Source organism: Varanus komodoensis, unplaced genomic scaffold (genome assembly GCF_004798865.1).
Source record: "Varanus komodoensis strain SLA01 unplaced genomic scaffold, ASM479886v1 scaffold19, whole genome shotgun sequence".
Lineage (NCBI taxonomy): Eukaryota > Metazoa > Chordata > Lepidosauria > Squamata > Varanidae > Varanus > Varanus komodoensis.
In genome coordinates this window covers 10,776,642-10,796,134 of record NW_025335550.1, presented here as the reverse complement: position 1 = coordinate 10,796,134, position 19,493 = coordinate 10,776,642, and the positions used below count along the sequence as shown (strand labels likewise).

The window sequence follows — 19,493 nt, the reverse complement described above, 5'->3', positions numbered from 1 at the left end:
AGCTTTGGCATCGCACAATTGTGCCGGCTGGACCCAGCACCTTCCAAGAGAGCCCTTTGCAGAGTGTGCTGCACCAATCCAGCTCATCAAAGATTAGAAATATATCTGAAAAAATCAAAACAGGGAGGAGCCAGTAGTAAAGTGAATAAAGCAGTCAATTACATTTTTAAGAGGTCAGCCTGATGCCTAATTGTTTGCAGGAAAGATGCCAGGTGGATCTTCCTGGGAAGGGCTAAAGGTTTTCTTCTCCAGACACCTTTGTATGTCTGCCCAGGTCAGGTGTGGATTTTCTTTAGCGCCTGGCAATAGTCCTCTTTTCCCCCAAATGAGCACCGTGTGCGATTTTGTCCCGACTTCATCTGTCTCTGAGCAAACCAGGCGCATTTGACACTCTTGGCTTGGGCTCCCATCGCCTAAGCATCCAAAGCAACTCTCAGTGCAGCTGAGTCATGCGAAGTCTCACTGGACGGTGTCCTCGTAACCCAACCCCACCATCTGTTCTCTCCAGCATTCAGGAAGAACAACAGACTGACCCAGAAACGCAGACGAGCTGAAGCTCAGGGTTTATCACTGCGCTTTTGGGCAGAGTGCAAAAGAGCTTTTCAGCCATCTCTCTTAACTACTGAGTGCTTGGTCCATCCCAGCCTCTTTTCCCTTTCTTCTTATTCCAGGCATTGCTTTCGGTTTTCAGAAATGCCCTTGTTCCAGCCACTGGGTAACAAATTAACATATTAATTGTGTCCTGCTTTTCAGGCCTTTTTGCATTGTGGATTCTGCCTGGGAGGGATGGGGCCAATATGTGAGGAGGGAGTATTTGGGGACAGATGGATTAATGTCTCGTACTCTTCTTAATTAGACATCTCTGGTTCTAGTGCCCTCTTGTGTAATTTACCACCCTGCTCTTTGTCTGCCTTCTATCAATAGCCAAAGAAAAATAGCCCCATAGCCAGAAAGTGTCCGTTTTAAGCCAAGAGGGCCAAAGGCTGACAATGGTAGGAGAAAAGGGCTTGAGCTGACAACACACACCCATATTTCTTTTCTCCCACTGTTACCTGGACAATCAGATTTGGCAGGTTTTGGGAATACAAAAAACCTGCAAGACCTGTTGGCTCAAAGGCAAAAAGCGGCGCAAGCAGCCAATTGCATTGTTCAAGCCACCTTTTCAACACTTGAAAAGAGTTTGCTGCACTTTGACTTGGCCTTCCTCAGCTTGGTGCCCTCTGAGTGCTTCGGATTTCAACTCCCATCAGTGTCAGCCAGCCTGGCCAATGTTCAGGAATATTGAAGGGTCACAGTCTGAAACATCTGGAGGGCCCAGGTTAAGGGAAGCTGCACAAATGTTCTTGCATGACATTGGCCAAGCGATGAGCCTGTGCTTGAAGAGAAACAGGCGATAAAAAGATCAGCTCAACCGAATGCTCTTCAGGTTTTTCCAACTTTCACAGCCTTTCCAAGGCCTCCAGGATACCAGTGACAAATTTCATCTTCATATTTGTCTTTCCTCTTTCTTTAAACAGACTCCATAACAGTTCTGTGTCAGAAATTGATGGAGGCTGTCCCACAGGAGTCCTAAAGACAAGAAAATCGTCAGCCTTTGGTTCAAGCCAACGCACAAGATTATTTTAAAAACACATGTACATCTGATTCCTCCTTTAAAAAAAAGTCGACTCCCGGCACTTAGTGGAGAGCACTCCCTAGAATCCGGATGGCTGCACGGCTCGCCCCGCCCCGTACCTTGCTTCCTTCCCTCACTCAAGCCAAGCAGCTGACAAGATGCAGGAGGAGACGACATCCGGGTGCAAAAGAAATTCAGGAAGAGAAGCTCCTGCTGGGAACCTCTGAGGCCCCAATAAACCCACCTGCAGCGAAGCTGATAGACATTTGTTTGCAGGTGCAAGTACGGATCGGAGACCTCATCCTCTTCCCAATTGCGCATCTTTCCTTAGTTTACCGGCTTCATGTGCTCATCCTGGATTGCTTTACATGCAGAAAACCAACTTGCCAAGGCGCACCGGCACCCCACCACTTCTTCCCACGTCTGCAGAATTGGCAGCACGCAGCGTGGCTGATCCATTCGGCAATGCAGGGTCTCCTCGGGAAAGGGGTTCTCCCAACCCTACACTCCTCCGCACAACCAGACTGGGCCTGCAGAAACACACACAAGCAAACAAACATTGGTGCTGTTGTCCCGTCGCGAATGTGCAGAAATTCGACACGTTCCACTCCTGGGATGTGGCTGTCCCACCCTGGACCTTTTTTTTTTTTAAGTATTTTTGTTGTGTATTTTTTAGGGCTTTGTTTTTTAAACTCCCCTCCCCTTCAGACTCCCACGTTGTTTCTGTGTTGTATCGACTTAGAACGAGCATTTATATGTTGTCCTGTTTGTGATGTCACGATTCTCCTGCGCAAAGCACAGCACTGTTTTGGGTGCTGTGTGAAAGCCTCCGCCAGTAGACTTGCTTCAAATCCACACAACGTGTCCCGGGAGGTTTCCGCAGTAGCTCCTGATGGCAAACGCGGGCCCCTGGCATTGCAGCCGAAGGCGGAAGTCCTGCTTGAGTCGGGTTACCTGGCTTCGGCTTTCGGCCACCCAGGAGACCAGCTGAGCTAACCAGCCCCGTGGTTATGCCAATTCCTTTCCTTCTTATGCACACAATGTGGGCATTGTTGTGGGTTGTCCGTGTGCTCTTGTGGGGTGGGAAGCGACTGTTCCGTGTGACGAGGGCTTGGAGGATGAAGATGTGGAAGGCCTGGGATCATTGCTCCTGGGCACCTTGAGGGACCTGGCTCTAGTCGGGCGCACGGAGGGTCCAGCGCAGCCTTGGTGACGCAGCAGTTGGCACTTGTGAGCTCCAGTTAAGAGGCCCAGCCTGCATGCTGCAGTCATTTTGCTCCCGCTCCTGCTTCAGTGCACCCACCCCATGCTCCTCCAGCGCGTTCGACTACAGCTCCCATCATTCCCAGACAGGCTGGGAATCTTAGGAACCCTGAGTCGAGCACAGCTGGAGGGTGCCGAGCTTGCAAAGACGTTTAGGACTTCCTGCAGCAAAAGACGGGACCAAGTCACTTGGAAGGCTTGTGTAGTTCTAGGAATCCCTTTGTGCCATTTTGGCGTTTGATTTTCTTTTTGCCTGTGGGAACAGACTGTCTGGACTGTCATCCTCTAGATTTTGTTGAAAGAGTTTGTTAATTAAAACATTGCTGCTGGGGGTGCTGCTTCCCAGGCCATGGAACTCGTTAGCTCATCTCAGTTTCCGAGATGTGGGGGAGCTCGTGATTTTCTTACCTCAGCAGAGGAAATTCATTGTGATGTCACTCCATTTATGGGGAGGGGGTCTTTAAAAAATAGGTAGGCTGTTAGGCCACCTGGCTATTGAGGGGGAAGCTGTAAGAGAGTAAACCTTCCATCTTGGAAGGAGAAGCATCGGCCTTCAGTGTATCCGTATTTTGTCTGGCTTCTATCAGTGACGTATTCAGCTTTGGAGAAAAGTTGCTACTTGGGTTGGCGCTGGCATCGTAGGAGAAAAGATTCCACTCGCTGTCCCAGTGCACCATGGTCCTGATATATTCCCTAGCAAACATTTAGTGCGGTATTTTTGTGCTTTGCTTTGCTTTGCTTTTAAGATGCACAATTTCGTTTGGCACACGTCGTGTCAGATGTACTTAGACTGCACACTTTCAACATTTTGAAGGGTCGTGGATTTCCCACTCCCAAGCAACCCTGAGCAGTCGCCATGTGGGAGCAGTTCTTGGAGCCCTTCGGCAGAGATCTTGGCCTCTTCACGAAACTCCAGCCTGCAGCAGTTTGGGGCAGCAGAGAGGAAATCAAGGGAGTGGAAGCGAATTTAAATTTTGAGCGCAGTCCCATCATGGGGATAATTTTCACACACTCTATAAAAACCAGTGACAACCAGGAGGATCCCTATTATCTTCTTCACTCAAGAAGGAGACAGAGACCCAGCCCGTCAGCCCTTCTTTTCTGGTTTCTACCATTCCATTACAAAAGGAGCGGAAAAAACCTGAATGTTTAAATTAACCCAAGATGCCCCGAACACGAATCAGCGTGCCAGTGTCTTGGTGCGATGGTTTTCTTGTTTGGAATGGCCATCCAATGACCCTGGGGGAGGGGAATTACATCTTTTTAGTCATGGTGGCCAGCATAGGAGAATGCCCAAAGAATCGGGGAGCTCTTTGCTGTAAAGACAGGTGTATCTAACACATCCCACTGGTAGCACCTAAGAGTATCTCTCTGCCTGTCTTGAGGTAGTGTCAGGTTGGTCTGAACCTGGGGCGGGGAGCCAAAATCCAGCGTGGCACTGGGGAGATTGGGGAGACCCGCTTCCAGTCCCCGCTCAGGTGTGCGTCCGCCAGGTGTTCCTGGGCGTGGTTGCCACAGATGGCACCTGTGCCTGCGCAGCACCCATTTTCAGGAAGGCTCTCCGCTCGAAGGGTTTTTGGCGGGAAATCCGCTCCCCTTTCCCCGTCCAGACGGACGACTCCCGCCAGCCTGCTTTCGACCGCCGCTCACTCTGCCTCAGAGTCTCTTCACAAAAGTTCTCTCACAATTTGTTTATCTTTAAAACTTTTCTTGTAGTTTTATCCTGAATACTATCTAAGGGTCAGGCACAACTTCACGACTAACAGCAGCAGCACTGTCTCCTCAGGACCCTGTTTTTACCTCACAAACTACCTTTCCCCTGCCCTCACAAATGACCCCACCAAAACAAAAGAACATTAAAAAAAACCCACTTTTGTCTCCCTCACCCCATTTTCCCTGCGTTTCTTCGAGGGCGCAGTGTGCAGCCTTCCGAAAGGGCACGCGGTGAGCGAAAATGGCGCCTGCCGGCCCTCGTTCGCTCTGCCGGCCGGCCCTTCCCTCCAGGCTCGCAAGAACCGGGGAAATCGCCTCAGAAAGCTGCTGTGGACCCAGCTTAGGTGGCGATGAGACTCGCCTCCCTTGCAGGGTTGTTGTGATGAAAAAGTCAAAGGGGGAGCTTTGTGAACTCCTGGGGGTCCCTTGCAAGAGCAAGAAAAGGGGGGTGTAAATGCAGTGTACTATGGCTACTGCTAACACTCAGGGTGAGGCAGGGGAGCCCCCTGGGCCATGTGGGTCAGGGAGCATGTGAGTGCAGCCTGACGCCAAGGAGGCATGGCGGTGCCCCTGGGAATTTGGTTCCTGGCTGCTCCAGAGGGAAATCTCCTCTACTCCCCCCACACATTTCCCCCCTCTGGGGAGAGGGCCCCAGTCCAATTCCCTGGCTCCTGTGGGAAGGAGGAGCGGGGAGTGATGGGATTCCTTTGGTCCCCCCTCCATCACTGGGACCGCATGGCTGGCTGGGGATGCTGGGAGTCTGGGTTGGCCCACAGGCCAGATTTGGGCTAGCCTAGGGTGTAAGCTCCAGGCTTCCACCTATTTTCCGACATGCTCCAGAGCAACAAGTCTTTTTTCCTAGCTGATTGTATTATATTAACTTGTACGGTGGGGTGTTTGTGTGTGTGGGGGGGGGGGCTGTTTTTCTTTCTCGTAGAGCTTTGTACATAAGGATTTTGAAATATGGTAACTCTTCTCCCAAATGGGTGAAGTAATCTCGTTAAAGCAGAACAGCAGGCATTTGTGGCCTTTTCTCTCTTGTGGTGCCAAGAACGGCGGGGTCTAATAACTGGGGCGCCACAGACGCCGGGCACGATCACAGGGTGTATTCCTAATTCTTCATGACCGCCATGAGTTGTTTATGGCACGCCGCGGATGATTGTGTCCCAAATGTTCCATCCACTTTCAGTGTTGCGAAACAGCTTCTGTCTTCGTGTTGTTCTCAAAGTATTAACTTCGGGAGAACTAGTTGCCATTACGTTTTCAATTTCCAAATGGCGTGGCTGTCAGAAATGTTGATGCCTGTGATAGATTGCCCTTTCAGAGGAGTATTTGTGTTTTTTTACAACATTCCTTATTACCTGCGGCGTGTTGATCCTACATGCATGTTGGAGGAAAGCTACTTGCTACTGACGTACAGTGCAAACACCCCGTTGAAAAATTGGGAACAGGCGCATAACATAAAATCAAGATCATGGGAAGAGCTTTTCTGACGAGCAAGCTTTTGTGTTTTATTCCCCCTTCCATCCTTCACTGAAAATTCAGTGTTTCATCTGGACTTACTCATTGAGTAGTCTCACTGAAATCAGTGGAAGTTACATTAGCCATGAGAAACTAAAGACCTGGCTGATTTCAGAGAGTATTCAAGTCTGTGGCCAACCCTCAAGTTTGAGAAAAAATGCCCACCCAAACTCAGTGTCTGGGTTTGCTCCAGAGACACTGGATGAGTTGTGCAGATGGATGTGGGACCTCCCCACCAGCCCCATCTGCCCCTGAACACGCCATATGCGTCAGGGAACCTTGCTCTTCCTCTCCCAGGAGCAGAACTTTGCCTGTGTTCAGACCATGCAGTCATCCATGGCTTGTCCGCCACAGAACCCACGAAGATACCCTGTGGTTTGTGAACTGTGAGTTGTTAGCTGGGTTCACACAATGCGACTACCCATATTCAACAACAACTCATACTCAGCCCTTGAGCACGGGTGATGTGGTGTAAACCCACTTTTGGCGCCTTCATACACTCATGCAACCAGAATGCAAAATATTCCAATTCTTGTTGCTGGCAACTTAAATCGTTGAGGGCATCTGCCTTGGAGAAGATTGGTTCGAGCAGCGGTAAAGGATGCTGGTGGAAAGTTTCAGGTTTTCTGACTGCACCAGTGCCCTTCTCCCTTCCAGAACACTACTCTTAAACTTGCTTATATTTATTTTGATTTTCTGCAAGCTCCAACACAGTTGCTTGTGCATTCTTAATGGAATGTGTAAATTTTTCTTTAAGTCACAACCCTATGAGCACCTAGGCAGGAAAAAGGCCTGCGACTTTTCTGTCCGCACGCACCAATGTTGCGCCTCGGAGCTGTGCCAACAGAATGTATTGTGAACTGAGCACGGTCACTTTCATGCCTTAACTTTCTTGAAAACTTCTGTGAAAAGAAGTGGCCAAAGGCTCATGAAGTTTCCTGCAGGAGCTCAGAGGGAGTTGATGACTGAAGCTGTCGCTTGCTTTGGTAACTCCAAACCTAGCACCCTGCAGATGTGCTGGACTGGGGATGCTGGGAGTGGTAGGCCTGCTTATTTATGTATTGCATCTCCATGCTCCCCAGCAATTGACGCTCTCTGGGCAGTTCGCAGCAGGGCCAGGGAAGCTGCACTAGGGACCATTTGGAGGAGAACAGCATCCTCCACGGTTTTTCTTGGGAGCCTTTGAATAGCGTTTGTGATAAGTCAGCTTTACGATTTGGCAGTTGGGGCCAAACTGGGCTTGAGGCACCACTAAGAGTGGAGAACCAGGAAATAGGAAGTCATCCCTCACGGGGCCAGGATGTTCTGCGGAGCATCATTGGAAACAGCAGTGCTTGGGAACGCCTGTTCTTCCTCTCGGCGAGGCTGACCACCTTGTTAACGAAGGCCAAGGGCCGGTGTTGTGTTTAGGGCATGCAAAATGTCTCTGAACGGCGGGACTCTTGCTAAGTGGCCCAGCCAGCCATACCTTCCTACTCCGTTCCAACCTCCTTTTTGGAATGCATAATATATCTAAGAAGCTTCATCGTTTTCTGCAGATGTCATGAGATGACTCTGTAAATGTCCATCAGTAGCCTCCCCATAAAGAAGTTTGCAGCTCAACTCTTGGGTTGGGGGGGGGGGAGTCTGCTGGGGTCCCAAAATCAGCAATACGCCCAAAGAGTGTCATTTAGCACGCTGGGTGGGGGGTGGTTTTTGGGGTGGAACCCAGGACAGGCGGCGGGTGCAACCCACGTTTCATTGGGCACCTCCGTATTCTCAACGGGAGCGTGGCGTTCCTGTGCTTTTGATTGCTTCAGCAGTTTACTCCAAAGCATCCCAGCGTTGCTTTCCTGTCCCTCCTGTCTTTTAAGTTTGGCAGCAGTTAAGTGCTGCTTCCCTTCATCCCTCAAAATGGGAGAAACGACTCCCATTCTCCCATTCCTTGTTCCCAGTCCTTGTGCAGGGGACTCTCAGAATATAATCTGACTCCTTATAAATCTATATTGACTTTTAATATAGTTTTTTTTTGTTTTGAGAGTTTTTAACGTAAGAAAAATATAGACCTAATTGTAGGAAGGTGTATTTTTTGTTACACTTGAAAAAATATATTTTGACTAATTTAATGATTATCCTAGATTTTAAAGGGGTAAATATCTTAAGTGTCTCAGGCCAGAGAGGTTTTATGAATACGGTGTCTGCATTTGTCCATAGAGCTTCTGTTTCAAGATTTGTGCAGCTTTGGGTTTTTATCTCTTCTTCAGTAAAAGCAAGTCAATTCTGCCTTGTAAGCATCGCGCAACAATGTGCCGTGTGTTTGTTTTTTCCCTTCATTGTTCATGACTAACTATTGCTGTTACATTTTGAATGTTCTGGTTTTTATTTGAACAAAGTATTCTGAATTACAGCCCTCGTCTTTGGCTCAACGACTTTTATTTATCTAAAGAAGCCACGATTTGGTATCGTCACAAAGTGTATCTTTCAGTTTCTATTGAAAAAGGCAGTTAAACTGTTTCAACCCACCAGAAAATCTTGGGGCAGCTAACAGAACACTGAACAGATCAGGTGGCCTCCCATACCCTGATGCCCTGCTGGTGGTTGAACTCCAACTCCCATTATCCCTGGGTAATGGGGGCTGTAGTCCAAGAGGTTGGGAAGGTTCCCATGCTACACAGGTAAGCAAGGGCTTTGTGCCTCCTTCCAATGGCCAGTCCTCTAACCAAAGCTTGCCCTTTTATTCGCTTATTTTATTTAAAACATTTGTATGCTGCCAATTGCGCCACAACACCTGAGCAACTCACAGTCATGAAATAAAACACAATTAAAAACTAATTACAACACTTAAAAACACCATGTTAATAAAATATGGTCAAAAATACAAAACAGAACCGCAACAGGAAGATACGACAAAGGGCAAGTAGCCGGCCTGGAAGACCTGGACTCAAAGCAGAGGGGAAGTCTGGGTTCTGGTGCAGCAGGCCAGTCCTTTGAACTCGGTGCCCTACACAAAGGGGAACCTGTGGCTGGCTTTCCCCCTTGACCCTTTTCCATGTGTTGCTTTCCACTGAGAGCCCCGGGGGGGAATCTGCTGAGATTCTCCAATTCTTTGCAGAGTTGCTAAGAAACTTAATCTTCTCCAGAACATCCATGTGGGCATGAAATATCCCCAGCCCAGCTGAGAAAATTCTCGGCTGCAAAGATCCCGTGTTGGCACTGTTGTGTGCTCTCGGCCAAAGACTGAAGCATTCCTCTCATGGACTGTGAGGAGGACAGCAGTGCGCATCATTCCCAACTGTCACTGCTGTTGGCTGGGGGTGATAGGAGCTGGAATCCAAAAGATCTGGCAGGTGTGAGACATGGGAAGAGCGGCTCACACCTGCCAAATCTTTACCAGCACAACTGTCCCTGGCCAGTTTTCGCAAACACAAAACAAGCAGCCTGGCATGAATGCTGTGTCATTTTCTGATCGATTCCAGCTTATTTTTCGTCAGTTCCTGGTGCCAGTTTGAATTGCGGCATCGGCTGGCACAAGCAACCTTGTCTGCAGACTGTGTTTAAGTGAGGTTCGCTATTCCCACTTTGCACCTTGGCACAGGGCTGGCAGGAGTGGGGTGGGTGGAGAAAGATTGGCCAGGCGTTTCCAGGTGAGCCTCTATCTTTGGACAAATTCCTACATCATTTTAAGTCTTGCTGCATACCTGGCAATTGGTTTCAATCCTGGATTTACTCTTTAATCGCTTTTGAACCACACCTGCCTGTAACAAATGAGAGCCTTGTCTTGTTTGGCTCAACATACATCCTCGGTTTTTGCAATGATCAAGCAACTGCAGCTGTACGAAAGCGGAGCGCACACACCTTGACTTTCTATAATCTGTTATGCAAAGCGGGCTGCTGAAGAGGGAGGGCTGGGGGAGCATTCGGCTCTGCTGTGGTTAGCAGGACCACGTGGCTAAGAGGCAACATGGGAGAGGGAAACGTCTTGCTTTTTTCCCCTTCCCAAATATTTCTCGACAGCCGAAATGGATTTTCCAATATGCCCCTTTTAATACTTGCATTGGCAAAGGGGGCTCTGGAGCTCACGCTCCGGGGTTCTGGGCCACTCCTGCTCTTGAATTGGACCCTGCTGCAGTCCAGGCCCTGTCTTGAGAGCCCTCTGGGAGCTTTTAGGTCCCCTTGGGCAACCATTTGGCCCTCAAAACAATTTCACATCGGAAAGCAATCCATGCAAACCCCAGGAACGCTTAACTCAAGCCCCACTTAGGCAAGTCCATGTGCCTGGAGAGAGACCACGGCTCAGTGGTGTCACCCCCCTTTTCCAAGCTGAATCCCTGGCATTGCCGGCTACCCAAGCCCTGAAGGGCCACTTCTGCCAGCCAGTGTGGACAGGACCACTGGCTAGACAGACCCATGTGCTGACGATGACTGGGTCTGCACTAGGCCGCATGGCTCAGCACGCCACCCAACCCCACCGTGGTTTTTGCCTGGGTGACTTAAGCGTGTCTCACGCGTGTTGGCTAAGCTTGACCCGTCCTGAGCCAACCCCAGCAATGAGTGAGCCAAAGGGGTCTGGCTTGCCACCCCCATGGCCGGCCACCACAGAGGGGCCCCAGCGGCGCTTGCGGGCAGCTGGCAAAATACCCCCTTGTTTGAGCTCACTGCAGCTTTTTTCCGCAGAAGGGTTGTTGTCTTTTGCTTTTGTTTTATTGTGAAACGAGGCTGCCACCCTGCCTTTCATGAGCCCCGTCTTGGCAGCCACAAGCGGTTCCTCCAAGGTGTCCCAGGAGCAATTGGGAGAAGCCACCCAGCAGTATCTTTTAGAAAATTTACACGCATATTTTTTCCCTCACCCATCCCTAGTTCATGCCGCTATAACTCATTTCTGTGCTACCAACATGCCTCCGCCTACAAGTGAGCATATATTCAGGCAAAGCTCACAAGTGAGAGGGTCCAGAGGTGGAAGGGGGGCCAAGAAGGATGCCAAGCGGGCTGGGTTCGGCCCTCGTGGCTGAAGTTTGCCATCCCTGCTGCAAAGATCAGTAAGGCAGAGTTGGGCTGCAGAGGTTCCCTGTGGCTCATTAAACTGCGCCTTCCTTTATGGGGCCCGTAGATCTCATAAGGCCGAGGAAGAAAAGGAAGACCAAATATGAGATGGATCGATTCCATAACGAAGCCACAGTCTGGAGTCTGCAATTGCTGAGCAGGGCTGTGAAGGACAGATGTTTTGGAGGGCTCTCCTTCCCAAGTTGGGTGGCACAGAACAACAACAACAATTAATGCGTGACAGAACTGAGATTCGAATTAATGAGATCCTGCTTAGAAGCGTAGCTCTTGCGTCACTCCAGCTCAGCTTTCCACAGTCTGGTCCCCTCCAGATGGGCCGGACTGCTCCTCCTGGCATTTCCATTAGCCATGGGGGCTGGGGCTGATGGGACGTGAAACCCAACACACTGGGAGGGTCCCAGATGGCAGAAGGCTGCACCAGTATCTGAAGATTGAAAACCACAGCTGAACCAAGGAGCAGCAACTGTGATTCAATCAGGAATCAGGGGTCTTTTGCTCTTTTGCTACGTGTTTGCAAGTCAAGCAAAGCAGTGGCTATCATGTTGTTCTCCCGTTTTGTTGCATAACACTTAAGGGGCCATTGTTTGTGTGGGGAGAGCTTGTCAAGCCACGTCTTGGCCCTGCAATTAGCTCTTTCAGAAGGAAAACAGTTCTGCAGCGACGTATTTTGAGTAGAAAAAGTAACACTCGCTTTTGTTGTCATTGTTTGGGCTGTGATTATTCATAATAAAGCATGCTTCCCCCCAAGGTACCTACATGTCTCTGCAGAACTAATAAAAATGCTGCTGCTACAATTCCGGACAGATCCAATGCTGAATCAAGTAGCACCTTGCTCAGCCCTCAGGAATCTGCCTTTGTGAAGCTCAGCCCACGCACCTCGCACATTTGCATGTACCGAGGGGGCAGCAGACAGAAACAAGGCTTGGGAGCTGCTTGGGCTGCAAAGGGGCAAAACACAGGGCCGCCGATCGTTGGCCCAGGGCCTGGCTCCCAGTTACAGCCCCATAGCAGGCAGCCCGGCCTCCGTGAGCTCACAGAAGGAGTTCAGGAGTGCCCACAGCAAAGACTTCTCTGGCCCTTCAGCCCCAGAATCTTCCTCACTCCAGGAGGTCGGTCTGCTGGCGCATGGGCCGCAGCACTTTCAACAAGCCAGGTTCACAGGATGAAATGCTCCAGACGGAGCACATTGTGAGAGGCAGGTGGAGTGGTGTAGAGAGGAGAGAGACGGACTGGGACCTGGAGTCCTGGGTGCTAGTCCTTGCTCAGCCATGACGCTCGCCAGGGGATTCTGGGCCAGCCCCAGATATCAGTGGGACCTCCCACACAAGTTGTTGTGAGGACCAAATGGAGAGCAGGAGGAGGAGGACTGTTGGCCATCTTAGGTTTCTTGCAAGAGGATGAAAGTTCAGGTATAACCGTAACATCCTATTATTAATAATTCACTTTGCTGGAGATACTTTTTCCTCTGCCCGTTTGTTTGTTTTTAAACGATCAACTGAGAACTCTTCATTGGAAAAGCCACCCAATCCCTATATCCGTATCTCTGTCCAGGGCACCAGCTACATGGGCATGCCACCATTTACAGATGTTCAAGGATGATACGAGTTGTAGGCCACAAGCTGTGCAGCCCAACTTTACATGCAGGGCATCTCGACAGAAGAATGGTGTGGTGGGCCCGAAAGAGTAAAGGGAACAGCCCAAATGGAAAGGAGGCAGGTCTGGACACGCCTTCCTTCTGCTCATATTCTGCCTGCAGGTGCAGTCATGGTAGTTGTATGAGCGTCAGGCGCTGGCAAGGGGCTAAGAGGAAGTGGCATTTGGGTGGCTGTCTGAAGCGTGGGAACTGTGCCAGCTGCAAGGCAGCCTGCCCAGGATTGAAATACCTGGGCAGCCATGGAGGGGTGGGGAGGGCAGGATGAAGCCGGCTGGCAGCATTAAAAGCTGATGCTTATTTCCCCAGAGGACACTCAAAGGGGAGATATTCTGAGCACCAAATACCTGCCCGTCCACGCACTTTGCAGAAACCTGGCACAGTGGCGAAGACCATTGCTGTTGGAGCTTGACAAAGGGAAAGGGCAGCTTCTTTGCAAAACCACAGATGATCTTTTAAATTAATAAGTTTCCTACCAAGTCGGCCTGTGTGTCTATTTAGTGCTGAATTGTCTGCACCACACATGGAGAAAAGGGCAAGGGGAGAGTCACTCCAGAAGCGCACCAGAAGCAAAAAGAGGACATTTTCAGGTGCCTGAAAAAACCCTTTTTCTTATGCCCAGCACCTTTCTTCTTCAGCGGCCTCTTTTCTTTCTCTGAATACCTCACAGGAAATCTTTCCAGCATTTCCTTTCAAACGCTCAACGTTTCAGCATCTTCAAGCAGAAGATGGAGTGCAAGGGGAACCGGCAGCAAATCTAGGGAAAAATGAGCAGCCCCAGAGGAAGAAAAGCCCTTCCCAAACATGTTTGGTAAAATTAAAAGGTTTGCCCGACGCCCCCGTATTTCACATGCACACACATGTGCTGCCACCAGCATGGTCTCGCCTGTTTCATGGAATCGCTCTTTAGCGGGCTGTCAGGAGCGTGATTCATAACGTGTGGTTCTTTTGAGCAGGCCTGCTTTGGACGCCGGAGCCTGGAAGCGGTTCTATGCATGCTGTGTTGGGCTGGTTTGCTTGTTGTGCCCCCTGAGGACTGGCTAATTGCATCCCCTGTCTTGACAAGCAGCCCTTTTCTCTGGGAGCCAAGGAAAATATACACGGGGAAAGCATGAAAGAGCTCAGGGCCCTGATAAAATCTCCATCTAGAGGAAACCGCTCCAAGATAATAGGCAAATCAGGCAAAATAGGACTGTGATCAAGAGACATTTCCTTCTCAATTAATGTTTCTTGTTTATCTTGCATCCCCACCCACCATCCGCACAGTGGGCATCACAAATATTTAGGGAGTCTTTATTTTCTGCAGTCTTGTGACTCCAATAACTCCGCAACCACTGTGGTGATGCCGGCTTGTCTGCTTCCTTCCCACCTCCCCCTCGTGCCATCCTGCAATATCCATTCACTTCATATTCAATTAAGCATCTTGTTAATTCAGTCCAAATTCTTTGTAGCGCTTTCAGGAATGATTAAAGTTCAGTCTCTCTCTCCCTCTCTCATGCACACATTTCCTTCTTGGTCTTTCCTTTATTTTGCTTCCTTCAAATTCTTTCTCACTTCTCCGTTAATTCTTGCAACATTTGGCACTTTTCGTTCGTTTCCTTTCCTAGCTACTGCCATGCTTTCCCCTGCCGTCTTCTTTAATTTCTGGCTTGCAGTGACAGAAAACCTCCTTTAGAAGGGGTTGCAGGAGCAGCAGCAGCAAACCCGTGCCAGATTGCCCATCCGGATCAGGCAGAGGTCCGATCAGGGCCCAGCAGCTTGTTGTGCTTCGACAAATGAAAGGGCCGGTTTGCAGAGCAGTGGGCTGGGTTCAGACAGCGCAACAAGCCAAGTGGGTTTTTTACCACTCTTGGTCTGTTGTCTTGTTTGAACCCAGCCATGGTATTTCACCATGGTAAGATTGATCTCTAGGAACTACGATAAGACACAACGGTTTGTTCTATGCTTTCTCCATACCACCATAGGTTGTCTGAACCTAGGACCGTGGTTTAGACAGTCCTGGTGTGCAGCTACCACAGAGTCCTCTGGAAAGAGAGGCAACTGGAGGAGCCCTCCAGCTATCCAGCCTCTATGTGCTGACCTGTGAGGAGCAAGGCTAGAGGCAGGCGCGAGCGAATGTCAGGTGTAGCAGCCGATGGGATCCATGCCAGCAGTGCAAGGACTGAGTGAGGAGAATGGAAACCACAATAAGCAGAAAACGTTTGACTGTCAGGTAGATCATGGTAACCCCCCGCCCCACAAAGCATGCTAGCCATGAAAGAGGCTTCTCACGTTGTGGGAGTGTGACCGGGGCATTCAATGGGGCTTGCTCCTTGGCAAGCCCAGCATCACAGCCCTAGGCGTGCTTTCATGGGCGATTGTCATAAGTAACATGCAATTTGGCTGATGTTGGAAAGAACCGTGTGAGGTTGCCTTCAAGTTGAGCTCAGCCTGACAGCATCTCCATCACAGGTTGACACCGAGGAGATAAATGAGGCCAGGCTTCTCACGAATGCAGAGCCCACTGCCAGGGCAGGGAGAGAAACGCTTGCACAAGGCCGGGCTTAGTCGGAGAAACCTCTGCCAGCCCATAATTACAGCGATGCCCACAGAGATCATGGCCAGGAAAATGAAGGAGGCAGGAGGGAAACCCCCAGGGCAGAGGGGGAAATTGCTTCACACACACAGACAGAGGCTGGATTTATGAGCAGAAGCCCTTGATCCTCACTGGTAGGGAGTGATTCAGCTGCAGCACAGGCGGGGACAAGATGGGGGAGAAGCCAGGAAGCCGCGCGGCTGGGAGTGCTTCTTGCGAGGGACAAGCCGACACAAAGCCACGCTGGAGGGGCTTCTAGCAAAGGGTTGCTTGCAACAAGCAGGCCCGGGCAGCGTTCGGTGGGAAGGTAGGGCCGCTGGAGCGTGTTTCCCCGTGATGGGAGCGACAGTTGAGCAAACCCCCAAGGTCAAGATGGCAGCAAGCGATCTGAGGCCTTGGTTGGAGACAGATGCTCTGGGAAATGCCCCAGCTTGTTTCGGCACTGTCTTGCCCTGCCTCGCTTCTCTTTCCAAAGAAAAAAAATACAGGCTTGCTTTTGAATCCTGGCACTTCTCTTGCCCCACATAGATGGGCCGGGTGGCCTATGGGTGGAGGGCAGTCCTCAGTCTGAGTGGTACATCTCTGTTGGGAGGACAGACCTCTGCCTGAGGGCCTCCTGCTTTTCCATTACTGACATCTCGGGACACTTGCAGATGCATCTCTCTGCATCTCCAGGTAAAGCTCAGAAAGCATCAGGTCTGAAAAGCCAGCAGAGCTGTTGCTGCCAGTCAGAGTCAACAACTGTGGCCTAGATGGACCAGGGAGCTGGCTCAGCATAAGCCCCCTTTCCATGTTTGTCCTCCCAGGCTTGGATGAAACAATCCATCATGGATCGAGCAACCCCTAAAACAAGCCACAGGCCTTCATCGTGGCTTGCTGCAAAATGAAAATAAGCCACCCTGCCAGAAGGGACGTAGGTTCAGAGGATGCAGCAACCCGCCATTAATTCAGCCCGGTCAGAGCACGGCTTCTTGTTCTAATGTGGAGTATTTGGCAGAGCTTAGGTCTTGGAACAGGCAGGCAAGGCTCACTGGCTTCACAAAGTACTGCTGCAAGCAGATTTGATACCTGGTTTGCTGGAGAACATGAGTGGGAAGCTGCTCTTGCCCTCCTTTATAGAAATAAAATAAATATATAAGATACTGCTGTGTCTCCCAGGGGCCGTCAGCTGACCCCCGCACGCACAAAATGTTGCACAAGATGGACAGTGTCAGTGCTGCACAGTGTCCAAAAGTTGCACAAGATGTTGCCGGAGGTCAGACTAGATGGCCCGGGAGACCCCTTCTGACTTGCTCTGTTTCTATGTTTCTGTGATTTTTCCGTGATCCAGCAGGGCTCAGACTTTGTTCCCAGCTTGTTCTTAAATCAGCTGCCTGGAATTCTAGAGCCTTCTTGGGCACCTGGTGATGGGCAGGTGGGCCATCCCTCCACAAACAGTCCTGTTTTCTGCCTGGATGAGGAGCTCATGGCTACCAACACAGAAATCCAATTTACTGCAAGATCCCCGTCCCATTGTCCCCGGTAAACAGACGATAAAGAGAGCAAACATTTGCTCCCGAGTTCGCAGGGACTGCCATGTCCTCCAACAATAGCCAAGGGAGCAACTCTGGCGCAGTCGTTTCTCTGTGGATGCCCCTCACACGCATCTGAGTGATTGATTTCCATTCTGTTGGCCCACGTCTATAATTAGCTGCATGGAGGAGGAGTGAAAGGCCCTCTCCCTTATCACAGCACTCTAGTCATACTTTCCATTGGCCTCAAGGCACTGGCAGGGAGATGAGAACAGCAAACCCTCCGGCACGGAGGAAATGCACCTGTACCGTGGTTGATGGTCCAGATGGAAGCCCCCCGGAAAGACCGAGTATCAGGCTGGGCCCCGTACTTGACGGGCACCCCTCTCACCGGTGCCTCGCCAGTGTCCAAAGCCCCACTGGCTCTCAAGTCCATTTCTGGGTTGAGCACACTCCTCGTCCTCTGTATTTTATTGGGAACGTTTTAATTAGGCAGAGCATTGACCAAGGCTTTGGAGCACTGCAAGCAAAACAGGAATTGCATTCAAGGATTTGCCCCCGGTGCTCCGACTGGCCACACCAAGGAAGGGTAATTCTGGGGGATGATGGCTCGGGCCTTCCCCTCTGCCTCACGGTCTGGGTCTGGGGCGTGCGGTCTTCCCACACCAAGCCTTTTGTCTGGCGGGGAACGCAAAAGAAAAAGCGGTCCCGTCGGCACGATGATGCAACCCTCCGGCGGTCCTTGCACCATCCTCCTAACCGTGGGCCAGAGCTGCGGCAGAGGAAGAGCCTCGGTCCTCGGCAGAAGGCTGACATCTGGCGTGAGCGACCGTCACTGCAGGAAGGAGCTGCCCACCACATCGAGCCAGGGTTGCATCAGCCCTGTGCCAGAAGGCGTGTTGTGGCCCAGCCCTGGGCGAAGGGGCTGGGTAAGCAGTCGCGGGCAGGCCAAGCAGTGCGGTGCACTCATGGCCTGGCCCAGGGAGAGACAAGAGGACGCGCCCAGTCATCTATCCGGGGAGGCCCACACGGTGCGGCGAAGAGGATGCTCGGGTCCAGGGGGTCTTATCAGTTGGTGTGGCCCCTCAGCAGGTCTCCAGGCAGTCCTGCTTCTGACCCTGGCCCTGCCTCTAACTCTCTAATTGCCCCACCAAAGATGGCCCCCTACCCCTCCCTGCCACCTTTCGCACACCGTAGGTGTTTCTTCTGCCATCCCCTAATGCAAGAGCACTGACCATCTTTCAGCCTGCAGGGAGGGGAGGGGAGCCTCCTGGGGGCAGGAGGGGCATGTGGTCCAGTGGGGGGGGAGACAACAACAACCCCACGAGGTGCAACTGCGGGGTTGCAATCCAGCACATCGGCTGGGTGATGGTTCCCCATGTCGGGATGGTGCCAGGATGGGGAAGATTAATGAGAGAGATGTTTCCCCTAATCGAACTCTATAATTAGGACTGCGGCATGTCGTTGATGAATCGGGTTTGCTCGTGGAGTTCAGAGACTTTTGAGTCACGGAGAATGTTCACCTGATTTGGTGAAAAATAATAATGGCTAATTATTAGTCGTGGGTGGCAGGCACTCCGCACGGTGACCTATTTTGGCCGGATGTCTGGCTATTTTAAAGCTCCTTCTTGGAGATGTCGCTGAGACTCATTAGGGGCTCCATCATCCCCAGCACCCTCGTCCCTTAATCAAATGCATCCTGGCTGCCTCCGAGCCTTCACGCACTTCAATGATACAGCCAACGTCGTGGTCTCTCCCCATCTGAACCCCGACAGCTTAACGTTCAGTGGAAATTTAATGCTCCTTAAGACGGGTTCAGGAGATTAATTGGTGGCTCTCTGCTCTGAGTCTAGTCAGGAGTTCCTGATTATTTTCTGTGGGAATTGTTGGAAGAGCGCTCCCCTGTTCCCTTGAGAAAGTGGCCACCCCCAGAGCTTCACAGGAGCTCTCCACGGTGCTGAACACCACCCTCAGGCTTGCTGCCTTTCAGCACCTGGGCAGCATTTAGAAAGCTCAGAGTAACAGCTGCCATGAAGGAGGACCCCCACGGATATCGGAATCAGTCATTTCTGCTGCCAGAAGGAAGGCTGGCCTAGTGGTTAGACGTATAAACTAGAGCAACACTGCTGAGAGGCTCGGAGGTTCTAGTCTTGACTTGGCCGACTCAATGATGGAGAGGGCGCGGCTGGCAGCAAATCCAGCAGCTTTTGGGGAGCCCTTGCAAAAGAGCCAAGGGGCACATGCTGTCTGCAGGCCCTGTGTAATCCACCCCTAATTTAAGAGTAGTACGCTCCAACTGGAGTGCGGAGTCCATTAAGCAGGGCTGGCCCTGCCAGGAGACAAGAGGGGCAGCTGCCTCGGGCAGCGGATTCCGGGAGGCGGCCAACGAGCGTCGGTGGGAAAGGCCTGTGGGCCACCTAGCCCGCCCTCCTGCTGCCTCCAGGCGTGGCAGAAGGGGCTGTCCTTTTCCCAGGGTAGCAGAAAGACGCAGCGCCAGTCGGGATGGCCTTGTGCGGGCCAAGGGAGGGGGCCATGCCGGACTTTGCCTCAGGGAGCAAACGTCGTTGGCTCGCCCTGCGACTAAGTGCCCCAAAAGGCAGGTGG

At 51.2% G+C, this 19,493-nt stretch overlaps 1 protein-coding gene across 1 annotated transcript in view; it reads left to right on the top strand.

Annotated features, from left to right (window-relative positions):
• The window catches only part of SLC7A5 (solute carrier family 7 member 5), a 40,179-nt gene extending 31,681 nt beyond the window's left edge, over window positions 1-8,498 (top strand). Inside the window, exon 11 of the mRNA XM_044428082.1 lies at window positions 1,518-8,498. Coding sequence (XP_044284017.1) covers window positions 1,518-1,573 — 56 coding nt within the window. The 3' untranslated portion in view covers window positions 1,574-8,498. The remainder of the gene's footprint in view (window positions 1-1,517) is intronic.
• Window positions 8,499-19,493: the final 10,995 nt, after the last annotated feature.